The sequence below is a fragment of the Anarhichas minor genome, unplaced genomic scaffold (assembly GCF_050575085.1).
Source record: "Anarhichas minor isolate MPS153535 unplaced genomic scaffold, ASM5057508v1 ptg000114l, whole genome shotgun sequence".
Lineage (NCBI taxonomy): Eukaryota > Metazoa > Chordata > Actinopteri > Perciformes > Anarhichadidae > Anarhichas > Anarhichas minor.
The window spans coordinates 47012-61750 of NW_027466560.1; the positions used below are offsets into that span (position 1 = coordinate 47012).

Here is a 14739-nt window from a genome sequence, read left to right on the forward strand (position 1 = left end):
TCCTGAAAACACGCCGTCTGAGAATCTTTTACCAACAAGCTCTGCAGCTTTTTAAGCACCAAATGTTTTGTGTCATCAGTGCCTCTGGGTTAAGAATGAAATATATTTCATGTATTGAAATCTTTGAACACAGAGAGGCGTCGCTGAGGACACCAGGGTCCTCTGCATGTCATATTTCTGGGAATTTTAGGGGTTTTATTTGCATAAAGAGTTTAACTTCTCTGATTGCACACACATGAAAGCACAGTCTTCACCAGAATCACACAGCCGTAAGTAGAGAAGTGTGCAGAAGGCTTTGAAACAACATTCATACGTAATTTGTTCCGCTCATGGTAGAACAAACACAACTCTATTATATATTACTCAAAACATAAATAAATAATAGATGGTCCATCAATTACAGTTACTTCACAAATACTTACAGTAACATGAGAAATCAGAATCAAGCCATACGCATCAAATCAAACAACAAAGAGAAGAGATTACTCATTCATTATTCATTCATTATTCATTCATAGTTATTCTTTCTTTATACATTTTCTTGAACTTATAAATATTCACACGCCCCACAGCTTGACTGCTTTAAAGTAATCTGTTCAAATTCCCTGAAACATGATCGTGATCAAAATAAAATGTAAACATTTGTGATTTTATTTTTTTAATATTTAGTTTGATTGAGTTTGGTTGGTCACATTATCTAATGCTTGTCTAAAATGGTCTAACAATTAGAGCTTATGTAGCACTTTTACCAACTTTATAGCTGTAATATTATTCATATAGTGTATATATAACAATATTAATGTCAAATGAAAGTGGCCCATTAAACATTATTATTCAAGTACACATGTTTTTTCAGTAAAGCACATATTAGAAAATCCATGTGAAATGTAAAATATGTGTATTTCTCTAAATATTTTCTAAAATCAGACTTTTTTGAGAACTTTGCTGTTTGTTTTCAGAAAGAAACTCCTGCAGGATGGAGCGGGGTGACGGAGGAGAGGGGGGGTCCCGCTGCAAAACGGAAAGGGGAGCTGATAGGAGCAGATTAGTTCTGGCTAAAAACGTCAGTCAGTTTTTCCTGGAGGAATCTTAATTGCCCCGGGGGGCCCTGCTTATCGGCACGGGGCGGTTATTAATACAACACCCGAGATAAAGAGGATGGAGAGACACCGAGAGCAGCCGGCTGCTGGACGGCAGGAGTGCCGGGACGGGACAGGAGGGTGAAATCAAAACATATGGAGAGTTTGTAGATGCTGTTCAGCAGTAAAGGGTGAGAACAGCGTCGTTTAACCTCTTGAACCTTTAAATCTCCACCTTGAATTTAAAAGTTACAAATGATTCCTTATCGGAGTTTTACTGGTGGAGCTTTTCTCACGAGGGAAGAGTGACATCTGAAACTCAGGACGGCCTTTAATGACTCCACTAAATATATATTTTAAAACTCTCTGTTGTAAAGTGTGACAGAGTTCTTTGGAAACTTTGGCATCTCCTCTAAACTGAAGAGCAAACGTAAAAGATTTGAAAGAATCTCAACAAACCTCAGCTTCATGATGCCATCGATGAGCGGCCTTCAGAGGAGTTCACTCAGTGAAACTCTTTCTGGAAACAGAAACAGCATATTTTTAGATCAGGGCTTTGGTTGCTCTGGGGGTCTGCATGTTGGAAAAGAACCGACCAAAATCAGCAATTTCCTGTCTGCTTAATCAATTTGGACCACTAAGACATTCAAAATGTGACTTAAACCTCTCAATTTTATAAAACTGCCAAAATAGCAAGTATGTGTTTTGCGTAATGATGGCCAGGCCCACTTTTGGTTTGTAACTATCTGGATACAGTTAAGCTACAGTGGCAAAGAGGTTCCTGACTATCACCCCTTGACCTGTTGACCTTGTTGTGCTACTGCAGCGAGTGTGCCGCATTGGTGCGCCTCCCCAAAAGGGCGCACAGATTTACGCATGAAATCTGTGCGCCCACAAGAACACCAGTGTTCTGACTGACTGTGGAATGATGAAAACTGCAAGTAACATGTTTAAACACAAAATAAAAGAAAAGGTAAAGATATGTCAAGTGTTTGCAGTGACGGAGAGGGGCCTCTTACGTGAAAACAATTGTGCGTAAAAAATAAAAATAAAAGACTGTTGGGCGAATTCAGGGAAGGAGAGTAGTGGAGGGGCAGGGTGTCTGTAAAATACTAAATGTCCATATTATATTATTATATTCACACCAGTCCGAAAACAAAACCAGGACGTGAGCATTCGTTAAGTACGCCCACCTTCCCTCCCTCTCTAGATCTCCCAAATGCTTCCCTTGCAGCCTACACGCACTTTCCATTTCACACACCCCTCCCCCTGACATCAGAGGAGGCAGGGGCGCTCCTTCGCCCCGGTCCAAACTCCACTTACAAAGCCCGACATTATATCTGTCAGAGAGGAGACCTGCATGGACAAAACCGGGACTAATACCCATGTTTTTGTGCGTTTTACGGCGATGAGGGATTCCAGAGGCTTAACGCACCTCCAATTGCCAAAGAAGGGGCTTTTACGCTCAAATATTTGTTAGAAAAAGAGTGGAAAGGTAGAAGGGGCGTGCATGTTACTCGGTGGGCTTCATTTCCTCGGTGCTGCAGAGCCGGAGCTGGATGACATGATGCTGCAGAGTCCGCTCACCTCCACGCCGTTTTCTGTCAAGGATATCCTCAAGCAGCAGGCCGGGTCCTTGGAGCTCCAGCACCGAGCCCTCACCCAGCAGCAGTTGACCGGGTCTCCTCCCCAGCAGCGGCGGCATTTCCAAACCCCGCCGTCCTGCATGCTCGCCGGGGCCCGGGACAGTTCTCCCTTCTCGGACGGTGAGGACAACCTGGCCTACCTCAGCGCGCTAGCGGCGCGCGAGGATGACCGAGGGGAGACCAGCCTGTCCCCGGACATGTACGTCCACCCGGGCCTGCAGGGAGCCAAGCTGGAGGCCGCCGAGCTGGACGAACAAGAGAGCAGTGAGTTGAAGCGCCAAGCTGCCGCAGACAAAAGGCAACAAAGGACACGTGTGTCAATAACTATCAGAATAATATCAACCAGTGTTTCTCGGAGAACATATCAAAGTGCTGCAGCATGGATCATAAATAGAAGCAGCTGTTTTAAATGTGAAATCTCACATCAGTGGCAGCAAAAATCATTTGCATGTTGAGCCGCAAGAAGCGCTTCACCTGTAACCTCAACCCAGACTGCGTTACCTCTGTTACGCACGATGTAGTTTAGCTTTGTAAATGAATCATACAAATAAAATCATTTGTAATATATTAGAAGGTAAATGTTAGCGTCAAACACAATGTGAGCCCACTGAAAAAGAAGAAGAAAAATCGGTTTTGTGTCATTTCTAAAAAGTAATAATAATCCTGCAGCTCTTTCGTAGTTTATTATTGCAGTATTGTTATTTGTTACCCAATAGATGAAACTCAGCTTTAGCTCAAAATATAAGTTTTTGAAAAATTGCAACAACACAAAAATCCCGTTTATTAAAAGTGCAAACAGTGTTTCAGAAATATTTTCTAATTCATCTTCCGCCTCACGCCAGACATCATCCCAATAAAGAGCTATCAAATGATGGGAGTCGATGTCCATGCGGCCTGAGGCGGATCCAGTAAAGTCTGGAAATGTCAAACACGTTCTAGTGGTTCAGCCGCGCGGAGTCTTGTTATGATATGTGGACCATAAACCGACAATTAGTTTAAAGAGCTTGTAAAAGAAATGTCACCGCGAAGTAGCGCCGATAAACACAGTCAGACACGTCTTCCTCACGTGGCGCAACAAATATTCATAATATATATCAACAAATGAAAGGAATTGAGGTCTTAAGCTGCTCGTGAGCTTTATGTTCAGAAAGTCAATAAAATGTACTTACAATAATTTGCATTGTCTGGTATTTTAGCCTAAATATATTATTTTTCCATGTGTTGCACAGTTTATCCGCCTCCCTGGTGTTTTATATTTGATTGTCTAATTTTCATAATAATATCTGAGCTTTTTGTCGTGCACTGGGCTAAACGTTTTTCTATTTGATAGGATATTTTCAATCACACAGAGGAAATGTTTTGCAGTGGTTGATTTTGTTTTTGTATTTTATTGAATATGTCAAAGTGGCATCATATTCTGGGAAATAATATTCAAGATATTTTAGGTATTAACTCTTTTTATGTGACTTCCCCCGACCCACCCAGAGAGCTGCGCTTTGGTGTCCCGGGAAGAGGCCGCGGAGGGCGGGCAGGGTGACTCGGAGCGGCCGGTGCAGAAGCAGAGGAGCCGGCGGAGACCCAGGGTACTCTTCTCCCAGGCGCAGGTCTTCGAGCTGGAGCGGCGCTTCAAGCAGCAGCGCTATCTGTCCGCCCCCGAGCGCGAGCACCTGGCGACCACCCTCAAGCTCACCTCGAACCAGGTGAAGATCTGGTTCCAGAACCGCCGCTACAAGTGCAAGCGGCAGCGGCAGGACAAGTCTCTGGAGGCGGTGGGGCAGCACCACCCTCCGCCGCCCCGGCGCGTCGCTGTGCCGGTGCTGGTGCGCGATGGGAAGCCGTGTCTGGGCGGAGCGCAGAGCTACGCCTCCGCCGCTGCTCCGTACGGATCCAACCCGTACGGATATAACGGATACCCAGCGTACACGTACAACAGTCCCGCGTACAACACCAATTACAGCTGCACCTACACCAGCATCCCCACCCTCCCCCCGTCTGGCACCTCCAACGCCTTCATGAACATGAACTTGGGAAACGTGAGCGGCCTCGGTGGCTCCCCACAGGCCCCGACACACCAAGGGACAGCGGTCACATCGTGCCAGGGCTCCCTGCAGGGGATCCGGGCCTGGTAGCCTCACCAGAACACAACTAGTGTCTCTGGGGTTTTTTATGGAGCTCTTACATTTTCGGTCAAAACACAAGATTTTAGAAGTGTGTTAACTTCTCCTCAGAAAACAGTTATGTTTATATAATGGCTGCGAGTTTGGATTCACCTGACATTTCACTCACATTACCGGCTACTTGGACTGTAACATAGCCGAGATTAGTGTGCATAAAGGCCGGATGTCACACATGTGAACAGGCACAGTTTGGGGAAATTTCATTTTGTGGTCCAACAATAGTTGGTGCTCTAGTTTGGCACTGACAAGACTGATGCACAGAGGGGGAAATTACGCATAAATGTGCGTATTTCTCCTTTTTTGAACTCCAAAAAATATGATTCGTTTTTTTATTAAAAATAACGTTTGTTTTTAACATGGTAACTTTTTAGGCTTTTGGAGAGATTGAATTGCTTTTAAGGTGATTTTTTGGTTCGACAGAGAATTGTTTTATTCTATTTCACATCTATTCAAATAAATCAGAGAAATGAGGGAAAATAAAGGTGCGTTTGATTCTGTATTCCAGCAACAACAACAAAAGATTGTGTCCTATATATTTTTGGTTGTAAAACGTCCTCAGCGCTGTAGAAACTATGGTGAAATACATCCCCGTCACAGAACTGAAACGGAATTTCCCCCTAAATAATAAAAAGTAAGAATAAGAATAATAATCCAATAATTATTGCTCCCATGTGGGGTCACAGAAGTGAATCAGATGCACGGAGGCAGAAATCTCACTCGCAAACATATTAAGGGGCAGAGCTGCTGCGGGAGGCCGGGCCACAGGAACTCTTTGTCCCGGTGCCAGGCGACGTGAAAGGAGGAAGTTATTCTCCATTTGAGGTCCTTTAAAGGACGCGATTAAGCACCTAAAATACACCCGAAGAGCGAGCAGCAGCCGAGCCAGGGAGACGGGAATAATGGCCCTTATTGGATTGTCGGACAAAAGGTGTGTGGTAGGCAGAGCCGGGCACTCAGCAAAGACAAAGGCGCACAGGGGCCGTGAGATTGACGTCCTAATATTCCCATTTGAGGGCCAGGCAGCGGGTTATTCTGCGCAGAGAAGGGGGGGACACGGGGGGAAAATGTGGTCACTTTTGTTCCCCTTCAGGAGGCTTCTTTTTTTTTTGTTCGTGGAGAAAGGCTCTCCGAGAGCCCCCAGCCGCGAGGCTTCGGGGGCAGCCGGGGCTGGAGGAGATGGCAGCGGGGAGGCGTTTGTGTGAAAGAAGGGGGTATTATTGCTACAAGTTTCACCATTTATCCCGTTGTGGAAAATGGACGGGAGAATTTTAAGGGGAGGGGGGGCTTTTATTTCAGTGTTATTTCAGTTCAGACCGATGTTATTCTCACAGGTAACCGCCTAATCCTGCACGGAACAACGACTGCAGTGATCCTGTAATGCAGATTTCTCTTTCTTTCTAACATGAAGCCACAAGGAGAGCTCGACAATTACAGTGATTACACAGAATCAACGTGTCAAATGTCCACATTACAGAATGAAAGCATGAAGTTCTGGGGTTTTATATGGATTTATGGATTCAGAGGTCTTGGTTACAAAGACGCAAAAGATCTTAATGGAATGGCCAGTTATTGATTCAATGAGCTAAATGACCCGAGACCAAATGGTTTTTTAATCGTTTGGTTTGGTGCTCAAATTACTCGATTAATTGATGAGTCATTCGAAATGTTTATCAAGCGAACAACTTTATTCCAGCTGTGACAATGTGCTGCTTTTCTGTTTTTATATATTATTGTAAATGTGACTGTTGGTCATTTGAATAGTTGACGTCACTTTGGGTTCTGAGTATTTTTGTCGTCTAATTGGCTGTTACGCACAAATGAGGGCTAAAAACAAGTAGGCTACATGTGGTTCGAATTTCAGATACAATTATTCTCCAACTGTTGTTTTCACGTTTATGGGAAAAAACTTTATTTGCTGGAATGATTCCCGAGAACAAAGATGATGGTGGTAGTAGTGTGAAAACCAGGGAGGGGAAAACATCAATTGCTGTTTTTCTCTCTGCGCGTAATTGTTCCTCCGGCCTGAGAACACGTCGTTTCCCAAAAGGCATTATTGTATAATTACAGCCACACTCGTGTCCTAATGCGAGACACGAGAACAAACAGCAGGAGCCACATTTACTACAACATGTCCGACAGAAACCTCAGGAGCTCGTTTATACTGATGCAGAGGGGTTTGTGGGAAATAGTGGAGCAGCTCTGATGACTGACAAGAGTTGAGTCAACGTGATAAATGGTTATTTTTGGATGGAAGAGTCTCATAAATGCTCCCAAGTTGCCATATTTTAAGATATCAGTCAGAAATAAGTTATTTCCTAACTCCATGATTGTACTTTACGCACATGTTGTTCCTCTCAATGACATATGATGTATAAAGACCAGATAGAACAAACGTTAACGTTCATAAATATCCTTGTTATCGGCGGCGATCAGCGCGTCTCTCCGGCTTCTCTTTTCGTGCCAGACAGTCGGTCTCTGAGCTCAGATTGAGATCCGTCAGTCTGAGCTGTTAACCAGCTGATCTCCTGTTTGGGACTAAAAACAAGGCCCCCCAATGCCCCCTCCTCACTAATGGGGATTAATTGAGAGGTAAACAGAGAGCTGATAAGCTCTGCGCCCCGAGGTGCTGCCCGGCCGCAGGACAGAGAGTGATGGAGGCAAATAAAGACGAGACAGAGAGGCGTCTGCAGGTAAACACCACTACCTGCTGGGCCGGTAATAATAATAATAATAATAATAATAATAATTACAATAATTACAATAATTATAAGAACAACAATAACAGCAATGGCAATAATGATTATAAAAACTATGAAAACTAATAATACAAATAACGATAACGATACTAGTAATAATAGTAATTATAATAATAATAATATTAAGAAGTTGAAGAAGAAGAAGAAAAATCATCATCACCATCACTATTAGGCTGGTTGGCTCAATAATAACCATAATAATCTATATTGTGTTGCATTTAAGGAACACTGTTGATTGTTGGATTTTTTATCGTTACAGTTTTACATTAAAATAAATAAAATAAATGTATTTCCTCGGCAATACAATGAGCGTCATCATGAAACAGTTATGGCTAACAGTCTACATTTCAAACACAATTTCCTCACAGCGTTATGAAGCTAGTATTTATTTTACAGGTGTTCCTGTTATTTTGTCTGTCCAATGAAAAATGAATTACACCATTTATCTCTAAATCTAAAATTGTATTTAAACCCCCTGACTTTAAAAACTTTACTTTATGGCATTCACATTAAAATAATAATAATAATAATATTTACTGCCACTGCTACCAAAATATTCTACAGGTGGAAGTATTCAGGCAAAAAGTAAAATACTTCATTACATGAGAAGCATTGATCAAGCAAAAGTTTAGAAGTACTACTAGCAAAGTAAAAGTACTCTGATACAGCCGTTGTATTATGTGATATGAAGCTACTGGACTGACACGTTAGCACCATTTCTACTGTTATAGCCGGTCGAGTTTATTTGAATTATTGTGAACTTATATGAAGAAGGCCTCATGTTCTCAGAAACTGTTTATAAAACATAATCTAAGTATAAAGTAGAAGTAACTCAAGAACCAGTAACTTTAAGAGTTGTATTGGTAAAAGAAGTTGTGCTTCTACACTAAACTGTTAATGTGAGCACCAGTGAACTAATCACACACATGCATTCTTTGATCGTCTGTTAGCTTTGGCTCGTTAGCTCGCTGATGAGTTTACTCAGTCTGCTGTCTGACTCCATCAAACAGACACCGGCCGTCGCCCGGCACACACCGAGGGTGTGCGTCAATATCTTTGATCTTCAAACTCTGATTTGCTGAATCTCACTTAGATTCTATTTCAGACTGACATTCTGTAAAAGTTTCACCCACAAAGACGTGAGATTCATTTGAGTTTGCTGAGGTGTGTGAGAGCTTTGCTTGATGGATCCAACTGATACATACATGTGTTTAATGTGGAGGCTCTTCATCTCTTAACCTCTAATGTGCATTAAATACTGACCTCTGACGATCGCTGATCAATGGACCGGTCGTCGGCTCCACTCTTCTCCACACTTGGCCCCCCGGCTGCACACACACACTAAAAGAAAAACAGGAACACAGAGTAACAGAACTCACAAAATAACATAAATAATTACAAATGAAATAGAATGTTTTGATTTGGATTAAAGTGCTTTCCTGTTTATATTTCTTCAAACAAAGATTATTAAGTATCGTCGTGTCTTTAGGTGGGAAATGACCCCAAAATCATCTTGTACTCGGTAACTTTCATATTTTGAGGAGCAAAAAAACTGGCAATGAACACTAGTCTGTTAAAGAGACAGAAATCATTGTTTGTTTTGGTCTTATTAGACTTTTTTCTCTAACATTTGAGTCCCCGGCCACAGGCGCAACTATGCACGACTTTAGAAAGCCAGCAGACAAATTGTGTGTGTTGTTTTGAATAAACCAAACATGTTTGCACGCATGAAATAGAAGCTTTAGTCTCTATAATCTATATTAAAAGGTGTCACTCAATGTATAGAAAGCAAAAAACATCTTTAATGAGATAATTTCTTAAATGTTAAGGCTTACATACTCGTGAGCTTTAGCTTAGATGTTTGATGACACTCTTCAAATATTAACAATAATATAAAAACAATGTCATCACTTTGCATTAAGTTCCTGCGATGTTGAAGTAATTCAGGCTTTACTCTAATGCTGCTTTAGTTGAACCGCTCTCAGCACTCTCATGGGTCCAATAAAGAAGAAGAAGAAGAACGTGTTGATGTTGGTCGTCTCTTTGTATCCCGGTTTTGGAGAGGGTTTCCTGGCCTCGCTCTCTGTTTCTGTCATAACACCCACATGTTGCTGCAGGAGGTGCAGTCAATGCTGCTGCTGCCTCCACTCACAGGGCTCACATGATGGGCCATTAAGGAGCAGCACTCCTCCCATCAGAGCCCTGACAGGCCCAGACAGGCACATTCACACACCGAGACACTTCAGGCTCCCCAACATGTACATTACAGTGTTATCACTGCTGCTGCTGCTACTACTACTTATACTACTACTACTACTGCTACTACTGCTACTGCTACTACTACTACTACTACTGCAACTAGCAGTACCCCGACTAATAATCCTACTACCATCATTACAGCTTCACCTGCAGCTGATTAGGACTACTGTTAGTCCTACTGTTAGTCCCTCTAGCAGTTAGTCCTGCTAGAGGCCCCGGAGCAGAAATAGGCTGCTGAAAGACAAAGGGACTTGGACTTGTGAGTTTGACCCAAGTTACACTTATGTCGCACAAACAGAGACTTTCCCCTCAAAGACTTGAGACTTGACTTTGAACTTGTCCCTCAAAGACTTGGGACTTGACTTGGACTTTCCCCTCATAGACTTAAGACTTGACTTTCCCTTCAAAGACTTGGGTCTTGACTTGGACTCCAGCTCAAAGACTTGAGACTTGAACATGTCCCTCAAAGACTTGAGGCTTGAGTTGGACTTGTCCCCCATAGACCTGAGACTTGACTTAGACTCGTCCCTCAAAGACTTAAGACTTGACTTGGACTCCAGCTCAAAGACTTGAGACTTGGCATGGATTCTATTGCTCAAAGACTTGCTACTTGACTTGGACTTGTCCCTCAAAGACTTGAGACATGACTTGGACTCGTCACTCAAAGACTTGAGACATGATTTGGACTCGTCCCTCAAAGACTTGAGACATGACTTGGACCTGCCTAATGCTGAGTTTATGCTACACGATTTTAGCCCTGATACAGTTTTTGGAAATCACCAACAAAAGTCCCAGATCAGAGGAAGATCTTGAAGGACCATCAGAAGCCAGAACAGGATTGGAAAACTTTGGAAAAAGGAAACTATTTTATCTTTCTTTGTAACTCTTGCAACGAAAACCGCATTCACGTCACAAATAAATTTACTGGGAATTTGAGATTGCACGTTCATGATTGGCCACTTCAGTGTCTTTCCGGATGATGTTGCGTTGCAGCAAAAGTTGCAAAAAGACAGTTATGACATTTTAGTCGTGGTCCTCTATCAGACCTCCATCATTAAAGAGACCATCAGAGAGAAGATGGTCTATTTCTATAGAGTTATTCTGAATGCTTGTCATCGGAGCCACCGGGTCGGATTCTGGTGAAATCAGATGAAATCATGCAGGTTCACCAGAACCTCCTTCAGCTCAGACTCCAGCAGAGACCGGTCCACCGTGGACAGACCCAGATCCTCCAGCAGAGACCGGTCCACCGTGGACAGACCCAGATCCTCCAGCGGAGACCGGTCCACCGTGGACAGACCCAGATCCTCCAGCAGAGACCGGTCCACCGTGGACAGACCCAGATCCTCCAGCAGAGACCGGTCCACCGTGGACAGACCCAGATCCGGCTTCACCTGCAGCCTTGGAGCTCCGGAGGAAGGAGGAGAGCTCAGCTCCCGGCAGCAGCGTCTCCTACTCCTCCGTCCAGGAGCAGAGCTTCTCCTCTGTGGGAGCCAACACCGACACCACGCTGCTGGAGACCCAGGAGGCACGAGAGCACCAGAACCAGGACTGAGAGGGGTAGACTATCAGACCCTGCTGCAGTAAAATGAGAGGTTTTCTAAAGGGACTCTGGTGCTTTGAAACACTCCCGCTTTTGTCCACAGGGACCGCCAAAATCAACTCTAAATCTAAGTTCCTCGTAGTAAATCTTACCTCCACACTGCTCCACAAAGGAGGAATGGTTCGCAAACATTTATGAGACAGGACTCTCTGAACACAGCCAATAATCTACAGTAGCTTCCTCCATTTTGGACTTTTCAGCGCTCTGTTCCACCAAAATGTCAGCACCTGCAGGTCAAAGTTCACAACAGTTGAACTCTACGCCAAAAAAAGTGTACAAATGTACTTCGCTCAAGTCCACTGTTTGCAGTGATTCCGTTAAAAATGTTAAATGTTAGTAATAAAACTGATTTTAGCACAAAAACGTTGGTGTTATTGAGCGTTAAGGCTAACGAAAGACAGCTTCGACTGCTGAACATGCAGAGCCTGACGAGCTGAATCCATCCAATTATTGGTTTCTGCTGTAGAATTTAGTCTTTTGCTCTTTTCCTACATCTTGTACGAGAACACTGGACTACACTAATAAACTGTCAAATTTAAAGATATCATTGCCGTTATCAGCTGCAGGTATAATCCACATTTGTCCAAACTCTACTAAAGATCACGGTGGACTCTTCTGTGCTGATAGCAGCCTGTGGGAGTCTGGCTCTTAAATGAGATATCCACCAATTGAGAATCTGACACATACAAGCTTTGGTGTAAAGTGCTCTTCAGAGACTGCACAGTGTCTTCTTAGTCAGCTCACACGTAATGCTCGCTGACGTCAGCGTAATAGATTTCGCAATGGACGTGGATGTTTGGAAATGTCTTTTTTAACTGGTTTCCCGTGTCCTGGGATGGGAGACGGGAGGACGGCCGGGCCAAAACGAGAATGGCTTCGGCTCGTCCATCAACCCGAGAGATCTAAATATTTATCCTGTGATCCACATTTATCCGTTCGCCGGTGCAGCTTTCTGGGTCAAAAAACGTTATGTTTCTGGGAAGAAACACGAGTATACGGTGTTTATCCAACGCTACCCTCAGAGATTTATCCTGAGCTGTCAGGGTTTGCAATAACACACATAAATTGCGGTTCGTGTCTCACCGAAAATCATTAGAACCATTAATTTGAGTTCTGCACCAGCTGGGAAAATCTGGGCAGAGACAACAGTTTTCGCTTCCATCAGCAGCTGACAGCCAGGCGCTCTTGAGCAAGGCACTTTAAAACTGATCACCCTAACAGGAGAGGATCGCCGTTCTACCAGCAGGAATGAGATGCACGTCTGCTCAACTATTTCCTGAATAAATTGACCTTCTATGAGGGGAGATTAATAACTATTATGAGGAAATAATTGGGCCTTCGGTGTGGCACCGAGATCCAACTCAAGTGTTTAGTAAATATAAACGAATACAAACAGGAAGACACTTTAGGGAGACTGAGTATTCTCACATTGTGTTCATTTATGACATGTATTATCTCATGTTGATTAATGGGTTAAGGATTTTTTTTAAAGCCACAACCTGTCCATGGTTATATTTCTGGCCTCTTTTCTATTTATATAATAATACATAATTATTGTCTAACAAAACAACTATGAGTTAGAGTATTTTCCAGAATATTGATATACAAATTATCGTGATTTGCTTTTGTTTTATCTACTGATTGCTTCGTTAGATTTGCAGATTTGAGCATCTGGTTAGAGAATGAGGATCACACAGAGCTACGTCTCATCTAATGCACATCTACATGTTTTCCTACATCTAGTAGCTTTTGGTTCAGTTAGCTGCAGAAGTCATCAGAGAATTTTTACTTATTTGTAAGAAATTCGCAAAAGACCACCGTCAGATGGAAAAGCCACGAGCTGCATCCAGTATGAACTGTCTCAACAAATATCGAATGCATTGTCGTCACGTTTTGTACAAATATTTATGTTCCCCAGAGGATGAATCCTGGAGACTTTGATTTGAGTTTGACGTTCTTTATGCACTTCGTGTTTAAAGTAACAACTGAAGCTGCTGAGCAGCATCAACATGCTCACACCGTCATTGTCTAATCAGCAGTGGAGCAAACACGACATGTTGTTCCTGGGAGAGAGAATGACGAAACTATTCGATTTTAAGACATCATGCGCACATATGAAACTCTTTTTGGCCCCGATGGTGGCAGACAGAGGAAAGGTCACTGGGATCACCAACATCATTAGGGCTCGTCCTCTGGGGATCATGGATATTCATTTTATACTCGTTTTTTTAAGCGGACGTCGTCATTGGAGTCACTCATCATCGTCGGGGGTCTCAGGGTGTGTTCCTCTGGAGTGGTCCAACTGTAAAACACTTCATAAGAAACATGAGGGGGCACACGCCGCCCCGCCAATCTGAATCATGATTAATGCTGTTTATACGAATCCTTACGGTTGTGCGACGGTATCGCCTGTATCTGTGTGACCTGCAGGCGGAGCGTCACCGATGGAGAGATTAGAAACGCATTTTAACACCAAAGACGAAAACCATTCATCAAACGAAGAGGACAGCAGGGAAGCGTGTTCTCCACACACACACACACACACACACACGACCTTGGCTCCGACCGGACCTGCCGCCATGCGTCCTCCCAGACGAGGTGCCCTGACCTCACACGCCGAGACCTTTCCTGACCGACTAAATGGATCGCCTCACGTTTTTAGTGCAGCGACGCTGAAAAGGAACAACAGTAGGGAGGTATGGGGGGGGGGGGGGGTGTAAGGTTAGACGAGATGAAAGATTTCAGCTTGTAGGCCCCGGGGGAATGACAACAAACACGGGGGCCTCGAGTGAAACGGGATCCGCAGCGAGAGAGGGAAGGTGGAGGTGCTGCTTTTCTGTCAGTCTGCTTGAGTCCCGCCTGTCAGCTTTCAACCAGGAAGCTCATGAGCTTCATCTCTGCAGAAAACTGCAACAGCCAGCTTACCTACGGAAAGCCTGAGAGGATGTAATACATGTCATAATATATAGATATTAGTTCAAATCGTCCATCCCACAACAAGGAATCCTCACTTTTGGGAAACAGGAACCAGAATCGTTGCTTAATAAATACATAAAGCAGTTGATCATCATCAAATGTATTGGTGCCAATCGGTTTGTCACGGTGTTGTTTGAGCATTACAAAATAATAACTGATCCCACGTCACCTGTGGGCTTCCGTAGTTTCCACCAAGAAGTTTCCTGCCTCGAGTAAAAAGTTAATATTGTGATATTATCTTCT

The 14739-nt window shown here is 43.5% G+C and overlaps 1 protein-coding gene across 1 annotated transcript; it reads left to right on the plus strand.

The window, feature by feature from the left end:
* The first annotated feature begins 2589 nt into the window (after positions 1-2589).
* LOC142940116 (homeobox protein Nkx-2.5-like) lies at positions 2590-4854 on the plus strand. Its single transcript, XM_076083024.1, has 2 exons — positions 2590-2989; positions 4211-4854. Exons 1-2 carry the CDS (start codon positions 2590-2592, stop codon positions 4852-4854), a joined length of 1044 nt encoding a protein of 347 aa, XP_075939139.1.
* The last annotated feature ends 9885 nt before the right edge of the window (positions 4855-14739 follow it).